The sequence below is a fragment of the Pholcus phalangioides genome, unplaced genomic scaffold, assembly GCF_987345545.1.
Source record: "Pholcus phalangioides strain wild (caught in Gottingen) unplaced genomic scaffold, Ppha-v1.0 ptg000024l_1, whole genome shotgun sequence".
Taxonomy (NCBI): Eukaryota; Metazoa; Arthropoda; class Arachnida; order Araneae; family Pholcidae; genus Pholcus; species Pholcus phalangioides.
The window spans coordinates 7,503,986-7,529,586 of record NW_028301616.1 but is presented as its reverse complement, the minus strand read 5'-3'; the positions used below and the strand labels follow the sequence as shown (position 1 = coordinate 7,529,586).

General features: G+C 38.8%; 1 protein-coding gene across 2 annotated transcripts in view; it reads right to left on the bottom strand.

Moving 5' to 3' along the window:
- Positions 1-978: 978 nt before the first annotated feature.
- Positions 979-25,601, bottom strand: part of LOC149068653 (large neutral amino acids transporter small subunit 2-like) — a 51,051-nt gene continuing 26,428 nt past the window's right edge. For both annotated transcript variants that reach the window (XM_089251309.1, XM_089251308.1), the window contains exons 2-10: positions 23,829-23,954; positions 19,907-20,006; positions 14,106-14,150; positions 13,155-13,278; positions 11,742-11,845; positions 10,383-10,479; positions 8,694-8,843; positions 5,391-5,568; positions 979-3,910 (exon numbers count right to left, since the gene is read on the bottom strand). In XM_089251309.1, coding sequence (XP_089107435.1) covers positions 3,849-3,910; positions 5,391-5,568; positions 8,694-8,843; positions 10,383-10,479; positions 11,742-11,845; positions 13,155-13,278; positions 14,106-14,150; positions 19,907-20,006; positions 23,829-23,954 — 986 coding nt within the window. In that variant the 3' untranslated portion in view covers positions 979-3,848. The remainder of the gene's footprint in view (positions 3,911-5,390; positions 5,569-8,693; positions 8,844-10,382; positions 10,480-11,741; positions 11,846-13,154; positions 13,279-14,105; positions 14,151-19,906; positions 20,007-23,828; positions 23,955-25,601) is intronic.

Below are 25,601 nucleotides of genomic sequence, written 5' to 3'. Positions count from 1 at the left end.
AGGTGGGGACTCTTATGGTTCTCTCCCACGCTTTTCATTTTAATTTTCTTAGCCACGCATTCTTCAAATCTGCCGATCCTCCAAACTTGCCGCCGCCGCTAAGCCTTCCCCGTAATTGTGCCACGGACCACAGTTCCAGATCCCTGAAGCAACTGAACTTCTCCAGCGTAACTTTCGTTATTTAAACTGTTCCGTTTACGTGTATAGGATGTTATGTTGACTTTTAAGCATATGGCAATGCTGTTAATAAGCTCTTTTTCTTAATGGGAGCCATAAAAATAGTCTATTCCTCTTTCTCAAACTTCTTCATAGTGACGAGTTAACCGAAATTAGCGACGAGTAAACGAGGGTTTGTTGTCTATGAGAGCTGGAAGGACCTGAAGAAAAATGACGACTTATCAGGGTGACGACTTAACGAGGTTTTACTGTATATATATATATATATCAAAGTAATAACTCTTATATAAAAGTATTGAAAAAAATACGAGAAAAATGTTATTTTATTTCCATAAGAAAAATTCAATATGGAATTTCATGTTGCGAATATACAGAGGGTATTCAACATGCATAGAATATATAAAATACCTATAAAATATTTTCTGATAAAAATAACTTTCATTGCATTATAATCGATATTAAACAAATATTACATAGTTATGCATGTACATAAATATACAGGGTGTCCATTTTTATGGTTGTCCAATAGCAGATTCCAAAACAATCACAAAGAGGAAACCCTCCAACTATAAAAACATTTCCAAAACGTTGTTGAAGATCATTCTTGAAGCTAAGTCTAAAATATTTTTGAAAGTTTCCATAATACATCTGGTCATATATCTAGAAAAATTTCATGCGCTGACATGTAAGAAAATGTTCATTCCCTTATGACCGAAACTCAAATTATGGAACACTGAGTTTCATTTTTTGTCATATTTCCCAAGGAACAGTAACATGCATTCAAAAAATGAATTTCTGGAATTTTTTTTTAGAATTTTTTTTTAATTTCAAATAATGGCATCTAGGATGATGTCCAGCAACATTTAAAAATGTTTTATAAGTGAAAAGTTTCGCCTCGGATCAACTTTAGAAGGGTTTATTTAGCTACTGGACACCCTGTGTACAGGGTGAAAAACTTCAGTCAGCTCGAATAACTTGTGAAAACCGTGGGTTACATAAACACTTTCAATTAGAAAAAATATTTAAATGCCGTGCCTATTTTAGGTCAGCTATTTTTTCACTAACGGCCGTATATGACATTTACTGAGGCACCGAAATACAAAAATTAATTTTTTATATTATTTCATTGTCTTAATTTTCGTTATAATATTGTTGCCCTATCTCTACTTAGCCCAACAAAAAAGGTTTCGTGCTTCCAAGTACAATATTAGCCAAGATATTAGAGTTCAAAATCACTCAAAATGGGGGGGGGGGGGGAAGGAAAGAACAATATATCGAGGGACAAAATTTTTTATGCCAGGGGTCGCCTACCTGTCAGAGATATTCTGGTTAAATAAAAATATCCATGAAGCCCACGGGCTAACAAGTCGTACTGCGATACATGGATCCACACAGTGGCGTCTTAACGGGTATGTCCAAAGATTGCCTAGCGCTCCATGTCGAGGGGGGGGGGAGAACTATATCATCGAAGAAATTCATGTATTTCCAGTTTTTCAAATCAAAAATGAATTTTCATCAATTCTGAAAATATTTTTTAATTAAATCTGAAAATAATTCCTTAATAATTGTTTCATAAATTGTGTATTGCATTGAATTGCGAAATAATAATTTCAAAATTAATTATTTCAATAATAATTATGAATTCCATTAGTTCTGAAGTGTTTTTTCTAGAATACATTTTCTGATTGAGATTTTTTGTTCAGCATTTTTATAAATCTTGTAAATATTTGAGGTTCTCTGTCTGCGAGCAACTTTGAAAATATTTGAGGGGGCCGCATGTTGAAGATTCCTGCTCATATGCTTATCTTCCCCTTATTTTTAGCGATTTGGAATCCAAATATATCTGCTAATATTGTACTCAATAGCATGGATTTTTTTTTGTTGGGCTCTCAGTTGGGACAGAGGAATAATTTTCTTATTGAAATATATAGGACACAGTAAGACCGCATCAAAACCGAGTTACCTGATATACGACCCTTGGCAAAACAAACAACATCTGAAATGTACATGTTATTTTAATACTTTTCCCTTATTGAAAATATGTTCCTATAACCGACGGTTAGCAAGTTACTTGAGCTGAGATGGACTCAAGTTTCAACCCAATATAATTATCACAAGAATCAGAACCATTTACAGCAGAATGTGATTGTTCATGTAGCAATACTTCGAGAAATAAAAAAATACAAATGGCACAGAGGAGTGATTGCATTGATGAAATTTGAAGATCGACTAGAGTTTATCGATAATTATTTTATGTGTATAAAAGTATTTCAGGCACTTATGCACAATAATATTCGAAAGAAAAATGGAAAATATTCAACAAAATAAATTGCGTTACATAAACCATTGAGACAGCGGGTGTCGGAGCCGGGTGCTCAAGCACCCACAGTAATTTTTTCAGCACCGTTTGAGCACTCACAGAATAAATTCCGAAGTAAAAATTTCCTATGTAAAGAACAATTCGGGCACCCACATGTCTAAAACACTTCCAACACCTCTGCATAGGGAACTTTCAATCAAGCAATGAGCTTATTATAATCTGTCTGTCGCCCCCGCCCATCAACCTCTAGATTAGCGGTTCTCAACCGGTGCTCCGTGGAGCCCCAAGGGCTCCGTGTGAACCTCCCAGGGGCTCCGCGACGATTCGGGGAAAATAAAATGAATCAGTAAATTTTATAAATAAATAAGAGAGGCCTACAAGGTTCTGCCATGAAAATTACGTACAAAAAAGGGCTTCTCGAGTCAAACAGGGCTCCACCGTAGAAATTATATATTGAAAAGGGCTCCACGAGTCAAAAAAGGTTGAGAACTGCTGCTCTAGATCATACATGCTCAACCCGTGGCCCTCGGAGTCATCTGATGTGTACAACGACCTAATACCCAATTTTTCGAAAATGAAATAAGCCGCACATTTTTACAGATAACTCAAGTATCCTGTGGGCGGTGCAGTTCCACATCATCTGAGTGACCCGCGCAGCACTTGTAGATCACCCAAGTGACCCGTGCCACATTTACAGTTCGCTTAAGCTGGCCGCGGTACATTTGCAAATCACTTAAGTGACCCACGGCATATTTACAGGTCATCAAAATGACCTCCGGCACATTTCCAGATCAATTGACTGATCCTTGGCTCATTTAGAGATTGCTTAACTTGCCCCGCGGACCATTTTCAAATTAATAAAGTGACCCGCACTCTCGTACAGCTCGAGCATCTTTGCTTTCTAGTTCAACTCTGGGGATTAAGTGATAAACAAAATTAAAGAATAGAAAACAAATTAGAACATTAATCAAATGTGGTTCAAACACATTCGTGTAAATTCAACCAAAAAACAAACATTGTGAGTGAATACAGGTATTATTCTTTTTAAAAATACTTAATGGAAGCTCTTCGTGAAGGTTAATAAAATTTGCTAAAAAATACATCATTGGAGCTTGAATACGCTGCTGCCAATCGTATAACTAAAATGATTGTATTCGACAGGTAAATGATTTGTCGTCCTGGCTTGAATCGGCCTCTGATGAATGATTGTCAGTTCGTTACGTTCATTGGTGTCGCTTTAGACACGTGATAATATATGCATCACATCACTGTATAATACATATTCTCTATTGGTGACGCTGAGATTCACATAATGATGACTAGAGAACTGTGCAATCTATTTTCTTTGTTACTAGTCGTATTTGTCTTCTGGAACGCAAAGGAGAAGTTTCTGAACCACTCGGGTGGCTTTACCTGCAATATAAAGTACAGAAGTGATTCAAAGACTAGAATAAATGCGACGGGGACATAAAATGAACAAGAATTATTTTCTGAAGGGGGGGGGGGTCACTTTCGCCTGCTCTGACTTGGTGTTTGTACGTGACTATCCTCCGAATCAGTGCTCTTCGTTTTGATCTGTTATTTTTTCCGAGCATAACTCTGGCCCATCGACATGGACAATTTATACCGAAAGAGTTGCTCCGGAAATGTGCATGTGTACCTTGCAGTCGGAATGCGTGCGGTGTGCGTGAATTTTTCAGCGCTGTCATCTATTTTTCATACGGAATATTTGTGCCGTTGTAGGTCTCTTTCTATCTGCGGCGAGACTTTTTACGGGGAAGATCGGCTCGCATTCACGCCTCGAAGCTACTACTAAACCACACATGAATCTCTTCCATATTCCTCTGCGGAACTTTAAACAAATTAGTACATGTTGGAAAGTGTGTGTTGTGAACCTAACATGAAATTTGTTTTCTGTGTAGCACTAACTATCGTGCTGCCATCTATTTTTCAACTATGAGAAGTGTCATAATTGGAGAGGTGTACCGTTGTAGGCGTATTGGTCTCTGCGGCTAGACTTTAAGAGGGAGATCGGTTCACATTCACTCCTCGAAGTTGGGAACTACAGAAACAGCTTCAGCCGACCACCACTGCGGTGCCGGTTTGCGTGCGCCTCGAAGTTGCTGTGCGGTCGTGTGGGCATCATGCCGGACTCTTGAGTGATCCAGGTTCGGAATCTGTTGGCGGCACAATGGTGACCGGCTTGAATTGTTTTTCTGGAGTTTTCCCAACTTCGAGGTGTCAAAGTCAGCGGGTCTCCCATTTGGAAAAGTGTCTCCGCAGAGAGCAGGCAGACCTTCAACCACGATACTTGTAAAGACAAGGAACAAGCACATCTCGGACAACATAAATACGTCATGGCCACGCATACACATATAAATCGTTCCTGCATGTACTTATTATCCAAGAGGAATCTTTACGAGGGTCATGTCCGTTAAGTAGCAGTAAAACTTCTCACAGACGCTACCTCTAGAAATGGGTCTGCTTTTGCCCCATAATATTTCCTCTTACTTTGCAACTTGTAAGTTTTAATTGTTGTACCTAAATATTAAACTGACTGCTATAAAAATTACAAAGTGAGTAAAAATATTTAAAATAATTTAAAAATTTGTATTTAATTTTATATGGAATTTTCTCCCACACAATTTCCCTTCTATATTTAATTTTTTAAATCATGTGTAATTTTTTTATTTTACGTTGAAAAAGTGAAGTAATAAGAATATTGGTCATATAATGGGCTAATGCGAGTCAGAAAATAATTATGTCATGGGAAGGATCGAAGAGATTTTGATTAACAAAAGGTTAAGTTTTGCTCCTGCAGGGGTTTTACTACGTTTAAGTAAGGTTTTCGAACAAAAAAATTAACTCGGACTAAAATGAATCGTGAACTTACTAATTGCTCGAGAGTAAGATTTCGGTTTGTTTCTCCAATAAATAGTGATGAAATACACGGGGATACCAGAGATGGTGATGGCAATGCCCATGCCGGTCTCCCACGGGCTGACGTAGAACGGAAGAGTTAGCAGGAAAACGCATACTATCAAAAACGTTATCGGCAGAATGAGGTTCACCTGCAAGAGAATAAAATACAAATTCAAAAATGAGTCGCAAAAATACACTTCTCATAATCAGTTCCTGATCGGGTAAAACTGGTTTCACTCAGCAGTTGGCTACGAAAGAGCTGTCAAAAGTCGAGCATTGTTTATTTACGAAATGCCAGTACACTTGTATTACATCATGCCAAAATTGCGATAACAGAAGATCATGAGTAGCATAATGATGTATGAAAGTATGATAAGTAGCATATGATATCAATGAAATACAGGGTGTCCCGTAAATTTGTAAATGGTTTAAAAATTCATAAGAATTCAAGGAATTGATTATTTGAATGCAGTCAGCGAAAAAGTTGTTCTCACGAAGGGAGACTTAAATCCAAATTTTTGTTGATAGAGAGCATTGTACGAAATTTCAGAAGCAGTGAATGGACCTGAATCGTTCTCCAATCTCTGGTGTGTCCGAAACGTTCGCAAAGCTTCAGCCGGAAATCGATGGCTGAGGTAAAACAACTTCGCACCAATAGTGTTTTATCCATCAATGATCAACATCAATAAAACCTTATTCAGGTACCAGTAACAGGAAAATTCAGAAACGAGCTGTTAATCGTACACCCTGCATTTTATGAATCGAATCGCATATTTCCAGTGATATGCTTTCGTGAAGCGCTCTCCATCAGCAAAAATTTGAACTAATTTTTTTTTCTGCATTAAAAGAAGCCCACTTCGTGAGAATAACTTTTTTGCAAACCACATTCAAATATACTGATTTTTATAAATTTTTAAACTATTTACGAATTCATGGAACATCATGTATAATGACGTCACTGTACATGAAAAGCAGTCTCTCTCGTAGTCATTTCATCTACTAACAATATTATAAAGCTGGCCTACAAACTGCAATGAAGTCAAAACTTGAGGCTGTTTAATGGGATTACTCAGTTCGTAGTCGCTCTGCGCGTCGGCGTGCAAGTAGAGAAATGCGTAGAAACAAATCAAAACTTGTTATAACAGCTATAAGCGTTAAGTTATTGTAAATATTGTGAGGGCTCAAATATATTGAGCACTGGTCCACAAAACCAATATTTGTATAGCACGGGCACCAATTGCCGGACATGAAAAATCTAGTTTGTCACGTGACGAAATATTCCGTTGCCGAAGAAAACATGTCATACAGATTGAAACGCGACGTCACTCTCTCCGCTGTTCATACGAAGTACGAAAGTATGGATAACCAAGCGAGATGAAGATCGGAAAGAAAATTCACGTTCCGTATTGGGAATCCAACCACCAATCGTCAAACCGAAATATATCCAAGCCACATCGCCATATGGCAATAGCGGCTCATTGTCCACACGGACTGGATACCTCTGGCAAATTATTATAAAAAAACATACATTACAACCATGAAATCACAATTCAAGTATAAAATCAGTTGTAAGACCACAATCAGAAATCAAACATATAATCCTGTGTATCGCATATTAAATCTTAATTTGATTATGAACCAACCAACCTCTCACAGTCTTACCCGAACAGCGAGAGGTTGGTGGTTCGATTCCCTACAGAGGAATGTGAAAAGTTTCTTTCCAAATCTTCATCACCACTTGGTTACCCAGGCGTTCGTACTTCGCAAAAACATGTCATACAAGGCTAATATTACCACTCAATCGTACATGCATCTTGTATACATTCCTCTACGGAATTTCTAACGAATTGGTTCATTCCCGTGCATGTACGTGTTGTGAACCTAATGTGAAATTTGTTTGCGTAATGATTGTTGTGTAGTTCTGCCATCAAGTTTTCTAACTATGAGTGAAGTGTGTGTACCTAACAGTCTGAGTGCGTATCTAGTATTGTGAATTATTGCCACCTATATTTGAGAAGTGAAGCGAGTAATGTGTTATGATTGAATTACATTTGTACTGTTTGTAAGTCTGTTGCTTTCTGTGGCGAGACATCTTGAAGGGCAGATCGGCTCGCATTCGCGCCTCGAAGTTCGGAACTACAGAAAACCAACTTCAGCCGACCACCGTGGCAACGGTGGGGTCCGTCGCTATGACTAGTAGACCACCACAACGGCGAATTTTTAGTGTTGCCATAAATATCCGAAATTCTGAATGAAGTATAATGATTGAATATTTGTACCGTTGTAGGCTTTATCTGTGGCGAGACTAACGTACAAGCTTGCATTTGTGCCTCAAAGTTGAGAACCACACTACTGTGGCGACGGCGGGGTTATACTCACTCACTCTAGGCCGACCATATTTCCTCGAAAAGAACTCCAAACATGGCAAAATACGGAGATCGCCAATTATCGCCAAAAACGATGCCGAAAAAGCGTCGATTGCTAAAATATGTAATCGTTGGGAAATGAAGCACTATTGCCAATTGCAGTAGATTAAAATGAATTTTACAAAATAAAACTTTGGAAATAAGTAACTATAAGATAACTTAATAACACTGGGGAGATAACTTTAAATCCTTGGTAACAATGCTGAATGACAATTCACGTTTGATAAAAAGGTAATTATTAGTCATGATGAGCAAAATTACGTAAAAATACGGAAATGTCCCGAGGAAGGGGGAAAATATGTGTTTTTTGGGATTGTGCCATGGGTGACCATATGAACTGCTTTTAAGGATAGCCCCGTATTTTTAGCAGCCTCATTTTCTTTTGTTAAATCACCAGTTTTTTCAACGGAGCCTACTCCAATTTTTATTCTTCAATGACATCAAGGATAAAAATTATTTTCCGCAAACTTATAAATATTGATAATTACGAGCAGATCTTTTCTTGCGGCCCCCTTGAAAGAGGACAAAATAAGTATATTTTTTGTGGGTGTCCTAGTTAGCTCGGGGGCCACGTTTGCCCAAGTCCAGTTACGGCCCAGTATGTAATCCAATTTAATCCACCGCTCACTGATTTGCAGTAGAGCTTCAATTCCCACTATTCGAAAATCTTCGCCGTTTTTAGCAGTAATTGGCAACTTTGTTCACTTTTAGCATAATATTAAACTACTAGCGCTTTCTCATCTCTGAAAAATCGGTCAGCCTAAAATTGCAAGTACTAAGCGATTTTTTTTAGGGATTTATCACTTTTGCAAAGCATAATGCGAGGGTGTGTTAGGGAAAAAACTTACTTTGATCGGTCTCTTCAAATTCGGTTCTTTATACCTCAACCACAACAGGCCAGCCACTGAGAAAGTCACAAATAAGGCTTCGGTGAATGCCGTGTAATTGATGAGAACATAAACTTCGGTTGTTGAGAGATACGCCAAGCTCAATAGACACTATACATTAAAAAAATAAAAACATTCAATTAACTGATCTCCCGCGTATAAATTTGGACATGTCAAATTTGGACGGTAAATCTGTCCAAATCCACAAATTGACGTACGGTTTTCACCGTTAGATTTGTAAAAGAGTTGGAGTTTTATTGAGACAATGATAAAAGGTTAAAATTTCCATCGATAGGTGGCGCCTCGTTAACATTTTTAGGTGAAAACTCCATTCATGGAGCACCACCAATTTTAAAAACACTTATACGATCTTAATAAAGTGCCACGGAATCAAGAATAGACAACATGAATATTTTCTAGCACTACTCACCCGCATCTTTACAAATGTAACCTCTTTACGTACAGGGTTTTTGCAACAAACTTGAAAAATATACTAGATTCATAGGAAAGTCTTTTTACCGCGGAACAACCGGTGAACCGTTTACCCTAAAAGCGTACTTCCAGTTGGAAAACGTATCCAAATAACGCGTGGATATCAGATAAGTCTTTCCTATTGCGAGGAGTTGTAGTCATTTAAAAAACTTTTCATTTGGCGAAATTATCCTAAAATACCCAACTACAAAGTTGTTGTCCTGCGTCTTCTGAGCCGCGTTTAACAAAATGAAAGATCTAAATTTTTATACCGGGCCCCTTTCCCCTCTAACATCCAATCAGAAAGTCGTGGCTCTGTCTCTTCTGAGGCCAACAATAGAAACGTCCATGTACTTATACGCAATATCAGCAGAGATATTTGAATTCAAAAATAGGTTATGGATTCTTTGCTTTGGAAACAGCCAATACGCACATCAAAATTACCCCTCCAAAATTCGTTGAGGAATTTAAAATAATTTTTTTGAATTGAGTTATTTCTTTACCATAAAATAATGCCCTTCTTTTTACAAAACTAACCCTTAAAATTTTGGAGGGGAGTGAAATTAATGAAAATTATTTTTTCGGAATTCTTGCTGTAATAATACTACGCAGTGCCATAACTAGCCATTCCTGTGCAAAAATTTGCATTTAGGCTCCTTCTGGCCCATTCTTGAGTCTAAATGAGCCCCTTCCAAGCGCAGGGCCGTCGTTTCAACTTTTTCCGGGGGGGGGGGCACAAACTAGATGTACTCAATGTATATATATATCTATATACCATTTTTAGTATATTTTTAAAAGTCAGGGGGCAACGGCCCCCGACCCCCCCCCCCCCCAAATGACGGGCCTGCTTCCAAGTGGGCCCTGTGCGGGGTGCACCTGCCTAGTAACGGCACTGGCACTACGTATAGTATGCAGAGATGTGTATTGGAAAAAAATTGTATCCTTATATTTAAAAAAATAAATTAAAAAAATTAAATTTCTACGTATATGACAATCACCCAGGCGTGGATCCAGGGGACGGGGGGCGATTACTCATCCAAAAGCCTGGTAGTATGGGGAGTAGTCTGTCTTATAAAATGCGGGATCCGACAAGATATACACAATTGGTCACTCCTCCCGACACATCGTAATGGATCCACGCCTGAAATTACTATGCATTATTATAGAATACATAAATACCAGGAATATCAAACTAGGTGCCGGCGTGTAATGTCCCATGTTGATCATCGCAAGGCAGCTCGGTAAATGCCCTTCGCGTGCACCAACAAAGAACAGTCTGGAAAAAAAGGCATTATTAAAATTTTTGTAGGCAGAATTTTAAACGAATTACTACGAACGTTGCAAGCAAATTTACTTTTGATAAAAATTTAGAATTTCTATGAATAGTTTCTCAAGGGGAGTTAACTAAGATGGAAATGACATCCAAATAATGTTTTGCAGAACACTCCTAGACTGAGTTTGAAACAGGTTTTGACCTCTCCCGAATGTTTTCTTCCTAGAGGAATTACTTAATTAAAATAAAGATGGCGTCAAGACGACCGCAAGTGACCCCCACACGTTTACCACTAAAGTCGTCTTATAGAAAGGAATCAGCTGTAAATGGAATATCCCGTTACAATTAAATTTGTGATATTTACGAGAAATATTTTTGTTTTATTCATATTTATTCATATACAGGGTGGTAATAAAATATCTTTACCGATATACGAGCCCCTGGCGGCAGCAAAAAAAATAAATAATAATCAGCGAATGAAATTCGAGGTATAGATATTTCGGAGTATGCGCCCAAGAACGAAGAGGACAAACAAAACCCTAGCTCTTGCAGTAAGAGTTACAGCAACAAAATTTCGAAAAGTTCAAATGGTAACACTCACTTTCATGCCACCAAATAGCCATGAATGGCTTGGAACTGCACCCGTAGCACAATACCAAACGCCGACGTAGTCAAAGAGAGATCTCGCCAAGGGGTAATGTTCTAACCTCCATAGTTTCCCCAACCTTTTTTGTCCCATCGCCCCCAGCCAAAGCCTCCTAGATACTACTTCTAGGAGGCTCTGCCCCAGCGCAATATAACCCGTAGGATCCTATGTTACATCCGTAGCTTCTACCGCCGCCTGGAACATTGTATCGCCCTCGTTGGGAATCACTGCTCTAACCCCTCGGGGGGGGGGGGAAGCGCTTCCTACGGCAGTTATGTGAACTGAATGTTTCCGTTTTGCGCCGGCGTTTATCATTGCACAGTCACATTTCTAACGACTTCTATTGTTTTTTAAATGCACGGATAACTTTTAGCAGTGCATAAAAGTGTTACCACATTTGAATTAATTTTTTTTCTCCAAATTTTGTTGTAACCATAACCGCGAGAGCCAGGTTTTTGTTTCTCTTCTCATTCTCGAGCGCATACTTTGAAAGAACTATATCTCAAATTTCCTTTGCATTCGTGGCCGCTAGGGGGCACGCATATCGGAAAAGTCATTTTATGAAGACCCTGTAAGTAAATGCAGGGAACATAACAATGCGTACAACAAATCACCATACCTAGCGGAAGCGAAGATGTTTCCATTGAGGCCACCAAATGTCGAAAGAGCTACGGAGACGGGCATGATCCAGGACATCACTCCGAGAATCCTCTCGCCAAACGTCTGAGGGAAAAAATATTTTAAACAATTCAAATGTTACACCATTGAACATGAGTTAAAAAATCACATAGTAGAGTCGAATAATTTTCTTATTTTTTGTAAAAATCTCCAGTTGTATAAGTAAAAATTTCGAGTTCAATATTTTACAACAGTATTTCCCAAAGTGTGGGTCGCGCTAATGAACTTGTGGGGATCGCAAGAGATTCTCCAAAATGAAAAAGTCCGAATAAGAAACATTTTTCACAAAATGTAAGAATATGTCAAAACTAAAAAATGCCTCAACTCAGCTACTTACCATATAATTATGTGTGTCATAATGTAATTCCATCAAACTACACACGCAATCAATATGGATCGTTAATATTTATGCAGGGAATTTAGAGAGAATTAATGATTTTAAAATATTTAAAAAAATTAATAACACAGAACGTGAATGTCTAGGGGAAATGTCTACATTTTATATTATGAGAGCTCTTTTGAAATCATTGAAAATATTGGAAGGGCTTAAAAATATCGGGAAAAGGGAGGGCGGGGTTGTACTCCCCCACAATAATTTCACGCGGGAAAATACTCCTGTAGTTGAAAAGAAAAAAAAACCATTTTGTATAATAACGCAAGGGCGACTGCACCACAGCTATGAAAACATTATGAATATCCAAATATGACAATTAAACTAAAATTATTCTTCCTACAAAAAGGAACCCAAAAATATTCCTACACTGCACCCTGCGTTTGGTAATGGCGATCCTGAGTTTGGTTACCCACTCTGCACCATTACAACACGCAAGATAAGCATTCCGTCTGTTGATGATACTCCCTCAAGGATCCAAAGCTAAGAAGCATGTGGGGAGTTTGAAATCTCATAATAAAACAGTTCTGCCAACGAAAGTATTGCAACGTGCCTTTCTTTGCCTTTCTGTATTGCAAGGTGCTGTTTATGTCTGTGTTTTGTTTTATTTTTCTTCACTCCGCTGTAATTGGACATATGCTGGTTGTGTTAGTTTATAAATAAATAATTAGATTTTATTAATTACTGATCATGGAAATTAAAGCACATTCATTAACAAAAAAAAAATCAAGAATGTCCCGGAAAACAGGACGTGCTTATCTGATGTCATAGATATAATATAAAACTAATTTTATGTCAATGCCTTAATGACGGGGGGGGGGGAAGAAGATATAATTGTCAAAAGGGCGTCACTCTTCAAAAAGTTTGGCAACCACTGTTTTACAACATTGCATTATTTACTTCACTGCCAGCTCAACTACAGTGTAAAGAATTTTGAATATCAGTGACAATGTCTGTACTCACGACAGCAACAGCGTTCGAAGACAATACTTCATTAGGCGTCAGCACAGCAAAGTAAGCAACGTTTGCTAATACGTATATGATCGTAACGAGCGGCAGAGAGATGTAAATCGCCCGAGGCAAATTTCTGTAAAAAAAAGTTCAAATCAAGTTATTCAAAGCTAATATTCCATTTCATAAATTGCCATCGTTATGATTACGAACAGTTACAAAAAACATGATTCATGATTAAAATTTGATTTCTTGTACAATCACAAGATTTAAAAAATTAATTCCCCACCGATACAATACCTAATCCAGTGTTTCTCAAAGCGTAGGCTATATGGTTCCCTAGCGGGCTCTGGGATATTTGAGGGTAGCTAAAGATGTCCTACCAATTGTGTACAACCTCCGGCCGTAAAATAGAGTTGGTGTGCGGTAAAATAGTTTAGCGGCCCGTACTAGATTCCGTCCGGGTAGATAATTATCAATACGCACAAGATAAATGCCCGGGCTGACCATATCTCCTTCATAAAAATACAGGAAATCGTGATCCATGACTGATATCGCGAAAAAAGTTGTCTCGGGCAAGTAAAGTAGCCAAATACAACCAAAAAAAAAAAAAAAAATTATCAAAGGCAAGCAAAGGTGTCAATTTAAGCCAGAAAATTGTCGACAAGTGCGGCCTCAAGTAGAGAAATATTGAAGAACACTGCTTTAAATGATGCATCATCTGTGGATAATTGTCTGCTTACCTGAAGGGAGCCTAAAACGGTGAAATTGATCAATCATTACACTTCACTCATGGTTGGAAAAATTGACAGATGCCAGTACTGCGCATAACAAGCACATTGTTTTCCGCATAGAAAGAAACTTCACGTGAGGTTCACAATACACATTCCGGCTTGTACCAATTCGTCAGAAATTCCGTAGAGAAATGTGTACGAGGTGTATGTACGGTTAAGTAGTGCTTACCTGAAGGGGTCTTTCAATTCCTCCGTCACGAAATTCAAGAAATTCCTATAATAGGGAACAAAGTTGATGTAAACATGCATTCAAAGAATGATCGTAGGACTAAATATGTATCTCCTAAAATTATCGTAAATTTATGCCTCCGTAAATGACATTGAGAAATTCGAAGATCTATGCTTTGTAAGCAATAATGTTAAGATTTTTTTCACCTTAATATTTTGATCATATTTTATTGCAATTTTTAGGAGGAAAAACAGACAATACATTGATTAACCGTAAAAACACAAAACCAATGAACATGAATTTTCCGCCGTTATGGAATAGGTGACGGTGTAAATCGTAAACAAAGACTGCGATATCTCTTCTAGGAACACCTTGGTTCACCATTTATTTTCGATGACATGGATGCAATGCGCATCGTGAGCTGAATTTTAGCGTCAATGATCATCAGAATAAAACTATCACTTGAGTCCGATTAACTCATGTCCACCTCGGAATCTTTCCACAGATGCACCTTCACTTCTCTTTCTGAACGTTTTTAAACCACTTCATGTAAAGATTCAGCCAGTAGAAAGGGCAAAAAAAGCCTGTTTTAAGAGCGCTTTCTTTCATTGTAAGAATTCAGCACCAAACTCAACAGTCTGGACACGTTCTACGAGATTTCCTTTTTCCCCACCTGTGCGTATCAGACACAGAAATGAGCCGACAACAAATGTATGGGAGACACTACGAACTCGATACATACGTACTTTGTACATAGTGAAAAATAAAAAAATCTTCAGTATCAAATTTTCCAACGCCAGAGTGGCGTAGTGATAAGATGCTCGTCTACCACCGTGAAGGTTGCTATCACGGTCCTGGGTTCGAACCCGAGGGAGGGATATATAGATAAGATATTTTCCTTAACGATCATCTTAGCGATCACCAAGACAGCGCCTTCCAACTCATCTCATTAATGGCAGTAAATTGCAATATAGCGATATGGCCGGTGTTTCGCGAAGTAGTGTCTAATCTTCCGGTAAATTCTCATTCATCAAATTTTGAATCTGTTCATTATAAAGGTGTCGACCAGTTTGTCTTTTTTATAGTGCTCCTTGGTCTTAACAATTTGAGCGGCGTTGACGAGATATCTCGTCTGCTAAAATGCCTCTAATTTTAGCATTGACATTTTGTAAAGTTTATTTGATGTAACACTATATTCAATGTAACTTTTCCCTATATCCTCCCCCCCCCTTCTAGTTTGCACGATGCAGAGAATCAGAAGAAAGTCTACTTCATCAAAAAAGACGGCATCTGGAAGGTGGGTTTAGTGATTTCAGCTATGTCGCTTAAAGGGTTACAAAACGTTCATCTTTGGATTTTTAGCAGTGGCTGGAACGAATTAAACGATTTTCAATAGAAAAACCAATATAAAATATCGTTTCGGTTAACGAAAGTGAATCCGGAACGAATCTTCGTTAGCCGTGGTATCACTGTACTCATGTTAGCGCATATACTATGTAATTATGTCATTATATACGATTGCACGGCATTCAAGATGGGGATGAATAAAAATATCGTTTAATTTTATATTAATGCTATACGAGACGTTTATTTTCAAGATTTCAATCAACTTAAAGACTTTGAATAACTTTAGAAACTACAAAACTTGACGTTTTCCGTGAAGTTTTGATGGAAATTTCCAGTTCTTACTTCCAAGTTTTCAGTCAGAATTCTCCACAGTGATACAATTTAAAATCCGAGATGTGCGATTCAACGGATTCGTAAATATAATAATTACCGAAATAAAAGGCTCCTACAATGATTATTTTAGAATAAAAAATAATACATTGACATCTCATAATTTTCAGCATAACACTCAATTGGGAAATGTATCCATTAATAGAAATATCTTTAGTTTCCATTCATGTGCTCGCACCGAGGAAAATTTCATGTTCATAGGATTTCCGTTTTTGAAGATAAAGTTGTGGCGATGCTGTCGGCAAGAGTGTGTAGGTGTTGGTTTCGAATAGCATAAATCTGCCAACACCTCGTTATGTGTGCGCGCCTTTTCTTGGCCTCTCTTCCGCTGTTTGGGAGAGAAGGCTTTGGTTTCTTGCAGAGTAGAGATGTCTTTTAACTGTGTGTCCGTGTATTCTTATTTCGTATATATGTGTTAACGTGCCGTGTGTTTCTTCTAATTAATAAACCGTATATTTAACCGTATCTAAAATTGAACAGTCTTAGTGGAGTCAAATAAAATTTAATTATGGATAAATAGCTACTTCAATTTAAATGTCATTATCACCTCCGGCAACCACATTTGGTGTCCACAAACTGGTGACTCAGGACTATCGGATATTACCTTCTGAAACCACTGTTCCAGTTCAGCCTCGTATGTTATAACGAATCATGAATACCTCTCTGCAACGTGGATTTTAATTTCAGTTTCGTGGTGAGTGAATATTTCTCTCTTTCGTAGGACTATTGCCGTCTTCATTCTTTCGCTATGGCAAATCCGCAAGCAACTGCTAGTCAGACTGAACTTTCCCTTTCGGGAACCGAAGTCTCACGTGTTTCATTCCGTGCGCCTCCATTTTGGGAAGCCGACGTTGATTTATGGTTCCTTCAAGTGGAATCCCAGTTTATCACGGCAGGCATTACCGCGGATAAGACGAAGTTTCATTCGGTGATTTCCGTTCTCGACACAAAAATCTTGTCTTACGTGAGTGATTTAGTACGTAATCCTCCCACACACGATTTATATGAGACTCTAAAGAAACGTATTCTTTCCCGATTTGCTCAATCTGAAACTGCTCGCTTGAAATCTCTTTTTCATGAGTGCGAGCTAGGCGACAAAAAACCGTCCCAGCTACTTTGTGAGATGCGAAACTTGTCGAATAACACAATCAGTGATGATGTTTTGAGCACATTATGGCAGCAAAGATTACCCGTCAGTGTTCAACAAATTTTGTCGATTTGTCGGGATCCTCTTGACTCTTTAGCTCAGATAGCTGATCGCATATTAGAAGCTTCGAGTTTCAACGCTGTCGTTTCTCAGGTGTCTCAACCTCCTCTGCCTTCTTCAGAGTTGCATGAGCTTAAAAAAGAAATTGCATCGCTCGCCACACGAGTCGAAGAGCTCTCTCGTTCTCGAAACCAATACAGAGGTCGGTCGCGAAACAATTCGAAAACTCGTGAGCGGAAAAAATCTTCAGATCGCTCCGATCGACGCAAATTGTGCTGGTATCATGCTCGATATGGTGAAAAAGCACATCGTTGCATTTCACCTTGCCAACACTCGGAAAACTAGTGGGCAATCCTGTTACAGCGGCGGCCGGAGATTGCCACTTTCAAAGTCGCTTATTCATTTGTGATAGAAAATCGAAAATTCGTTTTCTTGTTGACAGTGGTGCAGCTGTGAGCTGTTTTCCTAAATCACTTGCCAAAGTTTCCAAGCCTGACGACCTTTCGTTATATGCGGCTAATGGCACTAAAATTCACACATATGGAACTAAGCATTTTGAACTTGATCTCGGACTGAGGAGAATATTCTCATTCAATTTCTTAGTGGCCGACGTCACAAGTCCTATTTTGGGTGCCGATTTCTTGGAGAGATTCGGTTTACTTGTTGGTGTCAAGAATCGCCGGTTGGTTGATAATTTGACAACTCTATACTCTCTTGGTGTCGTTACCACTGGTCCTTCTCTCGGTCTAACTACAGTTTCTGGTGCCACTACATACCATAAAATTTTGACCAAGTTCCCAAATCTCACTGGTTCGGTCTTAAATTCTCAACCCAAACCACATGCCATTATCCACTTCATCGAAACATCAGGGCCTCCCGTCTTCGCAAAGGCTAGACGTCTTTCTCCTGAAAAACTTTTTGCCGTCAAGAAAGAATTTAACTTGCTTTTGAAGCAAGGCATCATTCGTCCTAGCAAAAGCCCTTGGGCTAGTCCTATCCACCTAGTCCCAAAAAAGACAGGTGGTTGGCGCATATGTGGTGATTTTCGTCGGTTGAATGCCGTAACTACTCCTGATCGTTATCCTATTCCCAATATTCAAGACTTTTCTTTCGGTCTGGCTGGAAAAAGAATATTTTCTAAACTCGATCTTGTAAAGGCATACCACCAGATTCCTGTGAAAGAAAGTGATATTCCCAAGACGGCTGTGATTACACCGCACGGTCTCTTTGAGTATGTTTTCATGACCTTTGGGCTCAGGAACGCCGCACAAACATTTCAACGATTCGTTGACAGCATCCTCTCGGATCTCGACTTCTGCTATGTTTACTTAGACGACATTCTTGTTGCGTCAGCTGATGAGAAGTCGCATGAACAAGATCTCGATGTGTTGTTCAAGAGACTAAGCGAATACGGTTTAGTTCTCAATCCTGACAAATGCCAATTTGGACTCAAAGAAATTCAGTTTTTAGGTCATCTTGTGTCAGAAAAGGGCATTTCCCCGTTGCCGGATCGTGTTACCGCACTTTTGGACTATCCATTGCCCAACACAATCGATGAGCTGCGACGTTTTCTGGCACTAATAAATTTTTATCATCGTTTCATCACGTCCGGGTCACCAGTTTGTGGACACCAAATGTGGTTGCCGGAGGTGATAATGACATTTAAATTGAAGTAGCTATTTATCCATAATTAAATTTTATTTGACTCCACTAAGACTGTTCAATTTTAGATACGGTTAAATATACGGTTTATTAATTAGAAGAAACACACGGCACGTTAACACATATATACGAAATAAGAATACACGGACACACAGTTAAAAGACATCTCTACTCTGCAAGAAACCAAAGCCTTCTCTCCCAAACAGCGGAAGAGAGGCCAAGAAAAGGCGCGCACACATAACGAGGTGTTGGCAGATTTATGCTATTCGAAACCAACACCTACACACTCTTGCCGACAGCATCGCCACAAAGTAATACCTCGGTTTTCGTTGACTTCGGTTATCGCCGGTTTTTTTGCAGCGAAAAATGTGTCTCGATTTTCGCCAGTTTCCTCGGATTTCGTCGACTTGCCCACACGTGTGACCTCGCTGCTGATTTTCGTTTGCTTGCTCAATGTGACTCGTTTTTATGAGCATTGCCCCGTGCGTCTAGCCAAACTATTTAATGAGACCAAAGAAACTTTCCAGAGCCAGCAGCCTTTTAAAGAAAAAGGCAATGTCCAATTTTGGGCAAATCTTAGAGATGGCAGAAACAGACGTCTTTACCTGCTTACCCTTAAGGGTGGGGCAGGGGTGTACCTAGAGATCTATTGTGCGACATGGGTCCTTTGGCTTTGAAGCTGGTCCTACTGCCAAAAGACCAAGAAGGGAAGTGACCCCAGATAGTGCCTTGAAACCTAAGGTCCTTATGGGGGGGGGGGCATCTCCCAAACAATATCTGCACCTTCCCCCCCCCCCCCGGCGTCCATACACCAGGAAGAGTCTTTCAGAAAGGTATAAAAATGTAGATGAAATGTTAAATATTCATTTATTCTTTACATTCATATTAATTTCTTATTGTTTTTAGAATTAAACACTATTTATTGTCTGCAAAATAGGTTTTTGGTATTATTTTGGAGAATTAATTGGATTTACATGGAAATAATTTCCTCGGTTTCGGATTTAGCCGATTTCTTTCGAACGGATTATCGACGAAAACCGATGTATTACTGTAGTATGAAGTCACTGCGAAAATATGGCCTGTTTTCCTAGGGTTGCATTTCCGTACTTTATTACGCGTAACAAAAACAAGACCATAATTTGTTGTAAGCTCATAAAACGAGAGCTTAAAGCTTGTGTAAATTTTCAAATCTCACCATCCGGCATAGGAAAATAATCCAGAGTAGAAAGACAGGGCAATGAAGCCCGGGTCCGTTCTGGTCCCTTGGAATGGATTGTCGAAATTCTCCGTATGACCTAGAAAATATAAGTCGAAACGTTATGTAAAAACCTTGAGGGGAAGACAGTTTCAAAATGAACTATATTTACGTCTATGAAAGCATAGCCAGAGACGTTACCCGCACGAAGCACTGTCTGCTCTTCAGGGAAAAGCGAGCGTAAAAGGCATTTACAAACAATGGAAGATGAAAGTTTTTGAAAGACATGGTGCACGAAATACCCCGTGTCCGATATCAACATTGCTGCAAGTGTCGCCCATCACCGCTATCGGCAACGCGGGTATTCACATAACATTCGTTGCCGTTAATTTTTTTAATTACCTTAAGGTTCGTGGATATACAGTGTATGTTCGGAGTTACGGGGGGGGGGGGGAGCATTGTCTCCCCCCAGCGTCAAAGGTCAAGTCGACTGATCTAATGTATATGCGTATATATGAATTGATATCTGCCCCCCCCCCAAACTTTCATGGCTATCTCCTTATGATACAGGGTGTCCAGGAATTGAGAGGTTAAAATGAAAGGAGTGAAAGTATACATCAAGATTAAAAAGATTAACGATGGAGAGACCAAAGTCACAACCCACTTATTCGGGAGATACGTGCATTACGATTCAGAAGTCGCCTAAAGATAGCAACCTTGCTCACATCATGAAACACCACAGGGAAATTTCTTCCTTATAGTTAACAGGGATTATTCATTCAGGGATTATTGTTAAGGGGGATTATTCATTCAGGGATTATTGTTAAGGGGGATTATTCATTTGTTTTAGCGCTAGTGGCTTAAGTATTATATCGCCATGCTTTGAGCATGTATATGTTGAGACCAGAAGTCTTCAACCTTTGTTGAGCCAGAGCACTGTATATGCCCATTATCAAACAATGAGCAGCATCCTTATGGCAACTTTGACATAAGCATGTCTGTAATTGTAATTCTTGGATGAAAATTTCCACAGGATGCTTAATCGAAACTTCTCGTGAGCACGAAGTAGGGCACAAGCATGAAACACTCAGTGCTTCGGGGAGCACCACGATTCTCGCGATCAACAGATTGAAGATGGCTCTAAAGTATTTTGTGGAGTTCTGGGGCACTCTGGTCTCTACGCAAGGTCAAGAGTCTAACAAAAAATTAATGTCACGAGCACCATCTATGAAAATCTGGGAAAAAAAGTATTCCCATCGCTCCACCATTGGCAATAGAATGTTGGAATCTGGAAAGTATTGGAAAGCTGGTAGAACAGAACGACTAGTACCTTCGAGGTTCCAACCTGGAAAAACCCAGTCAAAAGGTGTGCCGCCTTCCTTCCCGATCTTCCAATCCGTTTGGCGACAGATTGGTCGAAGAACGCCAACAGTCACAGCGCGGAGTGTTCTGGAAGCAAACATTAGCCAATGAATACTAGGCCAATGTGTAGCCAACGTTATGCCGCTGCTGCTTCTTTGTATCGGGGACATCAAATATTGGAAGCAAATGTTTGGAAGTGACTATTGGACCAGGCTCGACACGAGTGGGGCCCAGGCATTACACATTATGAGGATTTTTTCTGCGCAGCAATTTTTCTGAATTCTGAGACTAAGCGTCCGTATTTATTACTGGTGAATATGCATAATATCCAAGCGTCGTTGGTAAATTTAATTACTAAAATTATCACTTTTACCGGCGATTATGCATAATACTTAAGCGTCGCGTCGTTGGTAAACATGATAATTCATACATGTATTGCATCATTATATCGGGGTATGATCGAGAAATTTGTTAACATTTTATTGGGAGAGATCCGAATATATTCATCACACATACTAGACTCATTTGGAATATTTTTTCATGTTTATCAAATTCAACAATTACACTGGGGTATAATCACAGATGCATTAGATAAATTTAAAGTACTTATCAAATTTACCAGCAACACTCGGTTGTTATGCATAATCTCCTGTAAAAGTGATAATTTTTTGTGCCCCCTTTAAAAAAGGCCATTCCTGCGTACGCACCCCTCGGTAAAGAGGAGTGGGGGGCGTAAGAAAAAATATGGTACAAAGGGGGCTATGGACTCAAAAAGGCTTAGAACCACTGCAGTACAAGTACCATATTACATGTGAAAAACATCTGTGAACCGGAACTTCTGCTGCCACCTGTCAAATGAAACTTATTTTTCGATTGAAATTAGGACAATTAGTTTTTGATTAATGTAGAATAGGACAAAATATATAACATTATGCTAAAATATATTTTATAAGCAATAATATTAATTAAATAATCAAATTTCTTTCGAAATTTCAACAGTTGATATTTCCACATGGTACAATAACATTAGAAAACACACAGAATAAAGCCGTTCACAGCATTCATGCAAACACATATCTATCTCCGAACATGTACACATTTTCTTCTTCACAGGCCTTCTTGGCCAGTTTTTATGCCGGCAGTTGGCCCTCGCGGGCTGGAAATCGGCTTAAGGTTCAATTCTGGTCTGGTCGTTCACAGCTTTCTAAGATTGCAATGAATAATATATATAGGAGACAGTTTAACTTTACACAGATTACATATACAAAAAGTCAAAAGATGACCAGCTTTGCAAAATTTACTAACGTTAATTTACTTTACGCAAGCAACAACTGTTAAAATTTTAAGGCTAACTTAATTTAACAAATATTATTGTTAATAAAATACAAATTAATGTCAAATCATATTTTCTTTCCCTATTAAGTACATTAATCAAAAAACAGTCGTCAATGTCAATCGAAGAATCGTGACAGTTTTATTTGATAGGTGGCAGAAATGGTTCTAATTTATTGATGTTTCGTACATGTAAATAAATGTACTGAATATTCAATGTCACTATTTTCTAGAAAGCATATTTCTGCTGATGAAATTTTATTCGTTGTGGCCAAAAGTAACTAAGACATCATTTCATCATGGTGAATAAGTTTACAAAATATGGACGTTTAGAGTCAGAGAATGCTTCCGCGTACAAAACAGACCGAGTACCACCAGGCTCATCGCTAAAAGGCTCACCAGGCAAATGAGCTAAAATCGCTTACGCGATTTTAGCTCATTTGCCCGGAGAAAATTCTGAAACACAAGGAGGGAAAAAATAATCGGGGTCCCTATTATGGGATCTAAATGACCCAAATAAATACTCTAATCATGTATGTGCATTCATTTTGACATGCACTCTACATAATATACATACAAATGATTTCTCCCATTTATGTGCTTAAAGGTTGAACACTGAACTAAACCGTACTAGGTCCCAAGCTTTTAGTGTGAATAGGTAATTCCGATTCCCTCCCGTACAAAATACATATAAAATCGGGGCTAAGGGCCAGAAACGGAAATTAACACACACGTTTACAATACATAAATACACCAAGTATTTACAACGCTACACATATACGAGCAAAGAGGTATATAACAAGCATGGTACACTTCTGTTGTGTCTAAGGGATCGGTGCGATCCGTCCGAGGTAATTATTTTCGCACTGCGTCCCGCATCTGATAAGGGCAGTCCTAATCATGCATACGTACAGAGCCAGATTTTCTTGACCACTCATTCACCACTCCTGTAAATACTCCTGTGTCTCTCTTAGTCACTCTGTCGTTCCCTCACATTTGCTTGCATGCATAATCTAAGTCACTTCCATACTTACTCACCCTCTAGGTTACTCTTTTGGTCGCTCACTGAGCTGGTCCCTCGCTCTATAGGCTTCTCTTTTGATCATTCGAATGCTTGGCCGCGAGCCTTAGGTTTCACACAATCTCGATCGAGAAACACCGATAAGCAGAATTGAGAATACGAAACACGATCTACTGCATTGAATTATAACTCCAATAAATTACTCACCCATGAACAGATGGGCAAAACCGGCGATAATGATGACCAACAAAGCCGATATCTTCGCCAAGGTGAATATATCTTGAACCCTCGTTGCCCATTGCACATTATAACAGTTTATAAATGTTAGAAGACCTGTGGAAAAAATAATTTATATTTATTCATAATATACTTCACATTCAGAAAAAGTCAGATTGTTTTCCCATACAGGGTGGTTATAAATACACTGACACAACTGAGACGTGTAGTGAGTGCACATTCCGATGGAGGTATTTTGATGAAACTTGGTAAGAAGGATTTATGGACCATGGGGAGAAAAAAAAAATTTAATTAAAAAAAGTTCAATTTTTGCCCACCAGGTGAAAAAGTGGAGCATTTTATCGCAGTTATCATTTTTCTCATGGTTTAAATAGCGTTTATACCAAGTTTCAGTATAACGGGAACTACATACGTCGGAGTAGTGTCGATAAATAATTCAACCGACCCTACTCAGCTTGATTATACTGACACTACGTAGCTCCCGTTGTGGTGGAGATATTTCATTGAAACTTTATGAATACGTTATTTGGACCATGAGAAAATGATAACTGCGATAAAAAGCACCACTTTTTTACCTGGTGGGCAAAAAGTGAACTTTTTAATGATTCCCCCCCCCCCCACATGCTCCATATCCTATATACCAAGATTCATCAAACTGCCTTCATCCGAATTGGCGCTGAATAAGTCCGAGTAGTGTCAGTTTATTTATAACCAACCTGTGTTATTTAAAAATATTGCAATTCAAAATATTATGAACATTTTTCAGTAAAATTAGTAAAATTTTTACATACAAGATTCATACAAAATACATCGTTGATACATGCCGGAATGTGTTCTGAGTATGTGTGGCCCAAACATGTTTATGTTGCGTTTGTTTCATGTTCATTGCTGGCGCTGTCATGTGTCTTCCATATTTTGAAGTGAAAATGACAAGGAAAAATTTTCATGTTGTGTAAGTATCGTAACAGCTGGGTGTCCGAACATTGGTGGACCCAGACCTCCACGTGACTCAAACATGATATCGATTTGTCGTTGTACGGCCTACACGACGACTACAACTTTTGACATCCAACGCACGCGGACGTACCGCTAACAACGGATCTTTGGTTATCGAGTCCAGACTGATCAAGGATTCGCGTATCGCGTATTCGCGCCTCAAAGTTGGGAAACCGCCGAAAACAATTTCAGTTGATAACCACTACCGTTTCAATGCCATTCATAGTTTTTCACTGCATCATTTTGCAATGTATGAAAATGCGTGTTGCCGTTAAAATTTTTTGAAATTTTGTTGATGCGACCGTAACCGCCAGAGCTAGAGTTCCGTTTGTCTTTACATTCTTGAGTAACTATCCCTAAAACACCTATACCTCGAATTTCATTTGCATTAGTTGATTTTTACGGCCGCTAGGGAGCTCGTATATCGGCAAAGTTATTTTATGAACACCCTGTATTTTTACGGCACAATAATGTAAAAGAAAATTAATACAGTAGACGTCTTATGCAACTGTCATGTTTACATACATTCGCATTAGGGGATCAAAACAACTGGCGTCACGGTTAATGGAATGGTAATAGGTTTTTTTAACATAGCTCCCAATGACGTCACAAGATGAAAAATATGTTTATTTGGGCACAAACAGTTCTTTTTTTAGATTGAACTGGATTTCAAGGATCTGCGTTTAATCGAACTCATCGAGAACAATTTCTTCCTCGTATTTGTTATTTTCAGGTTGATTTCTGGGG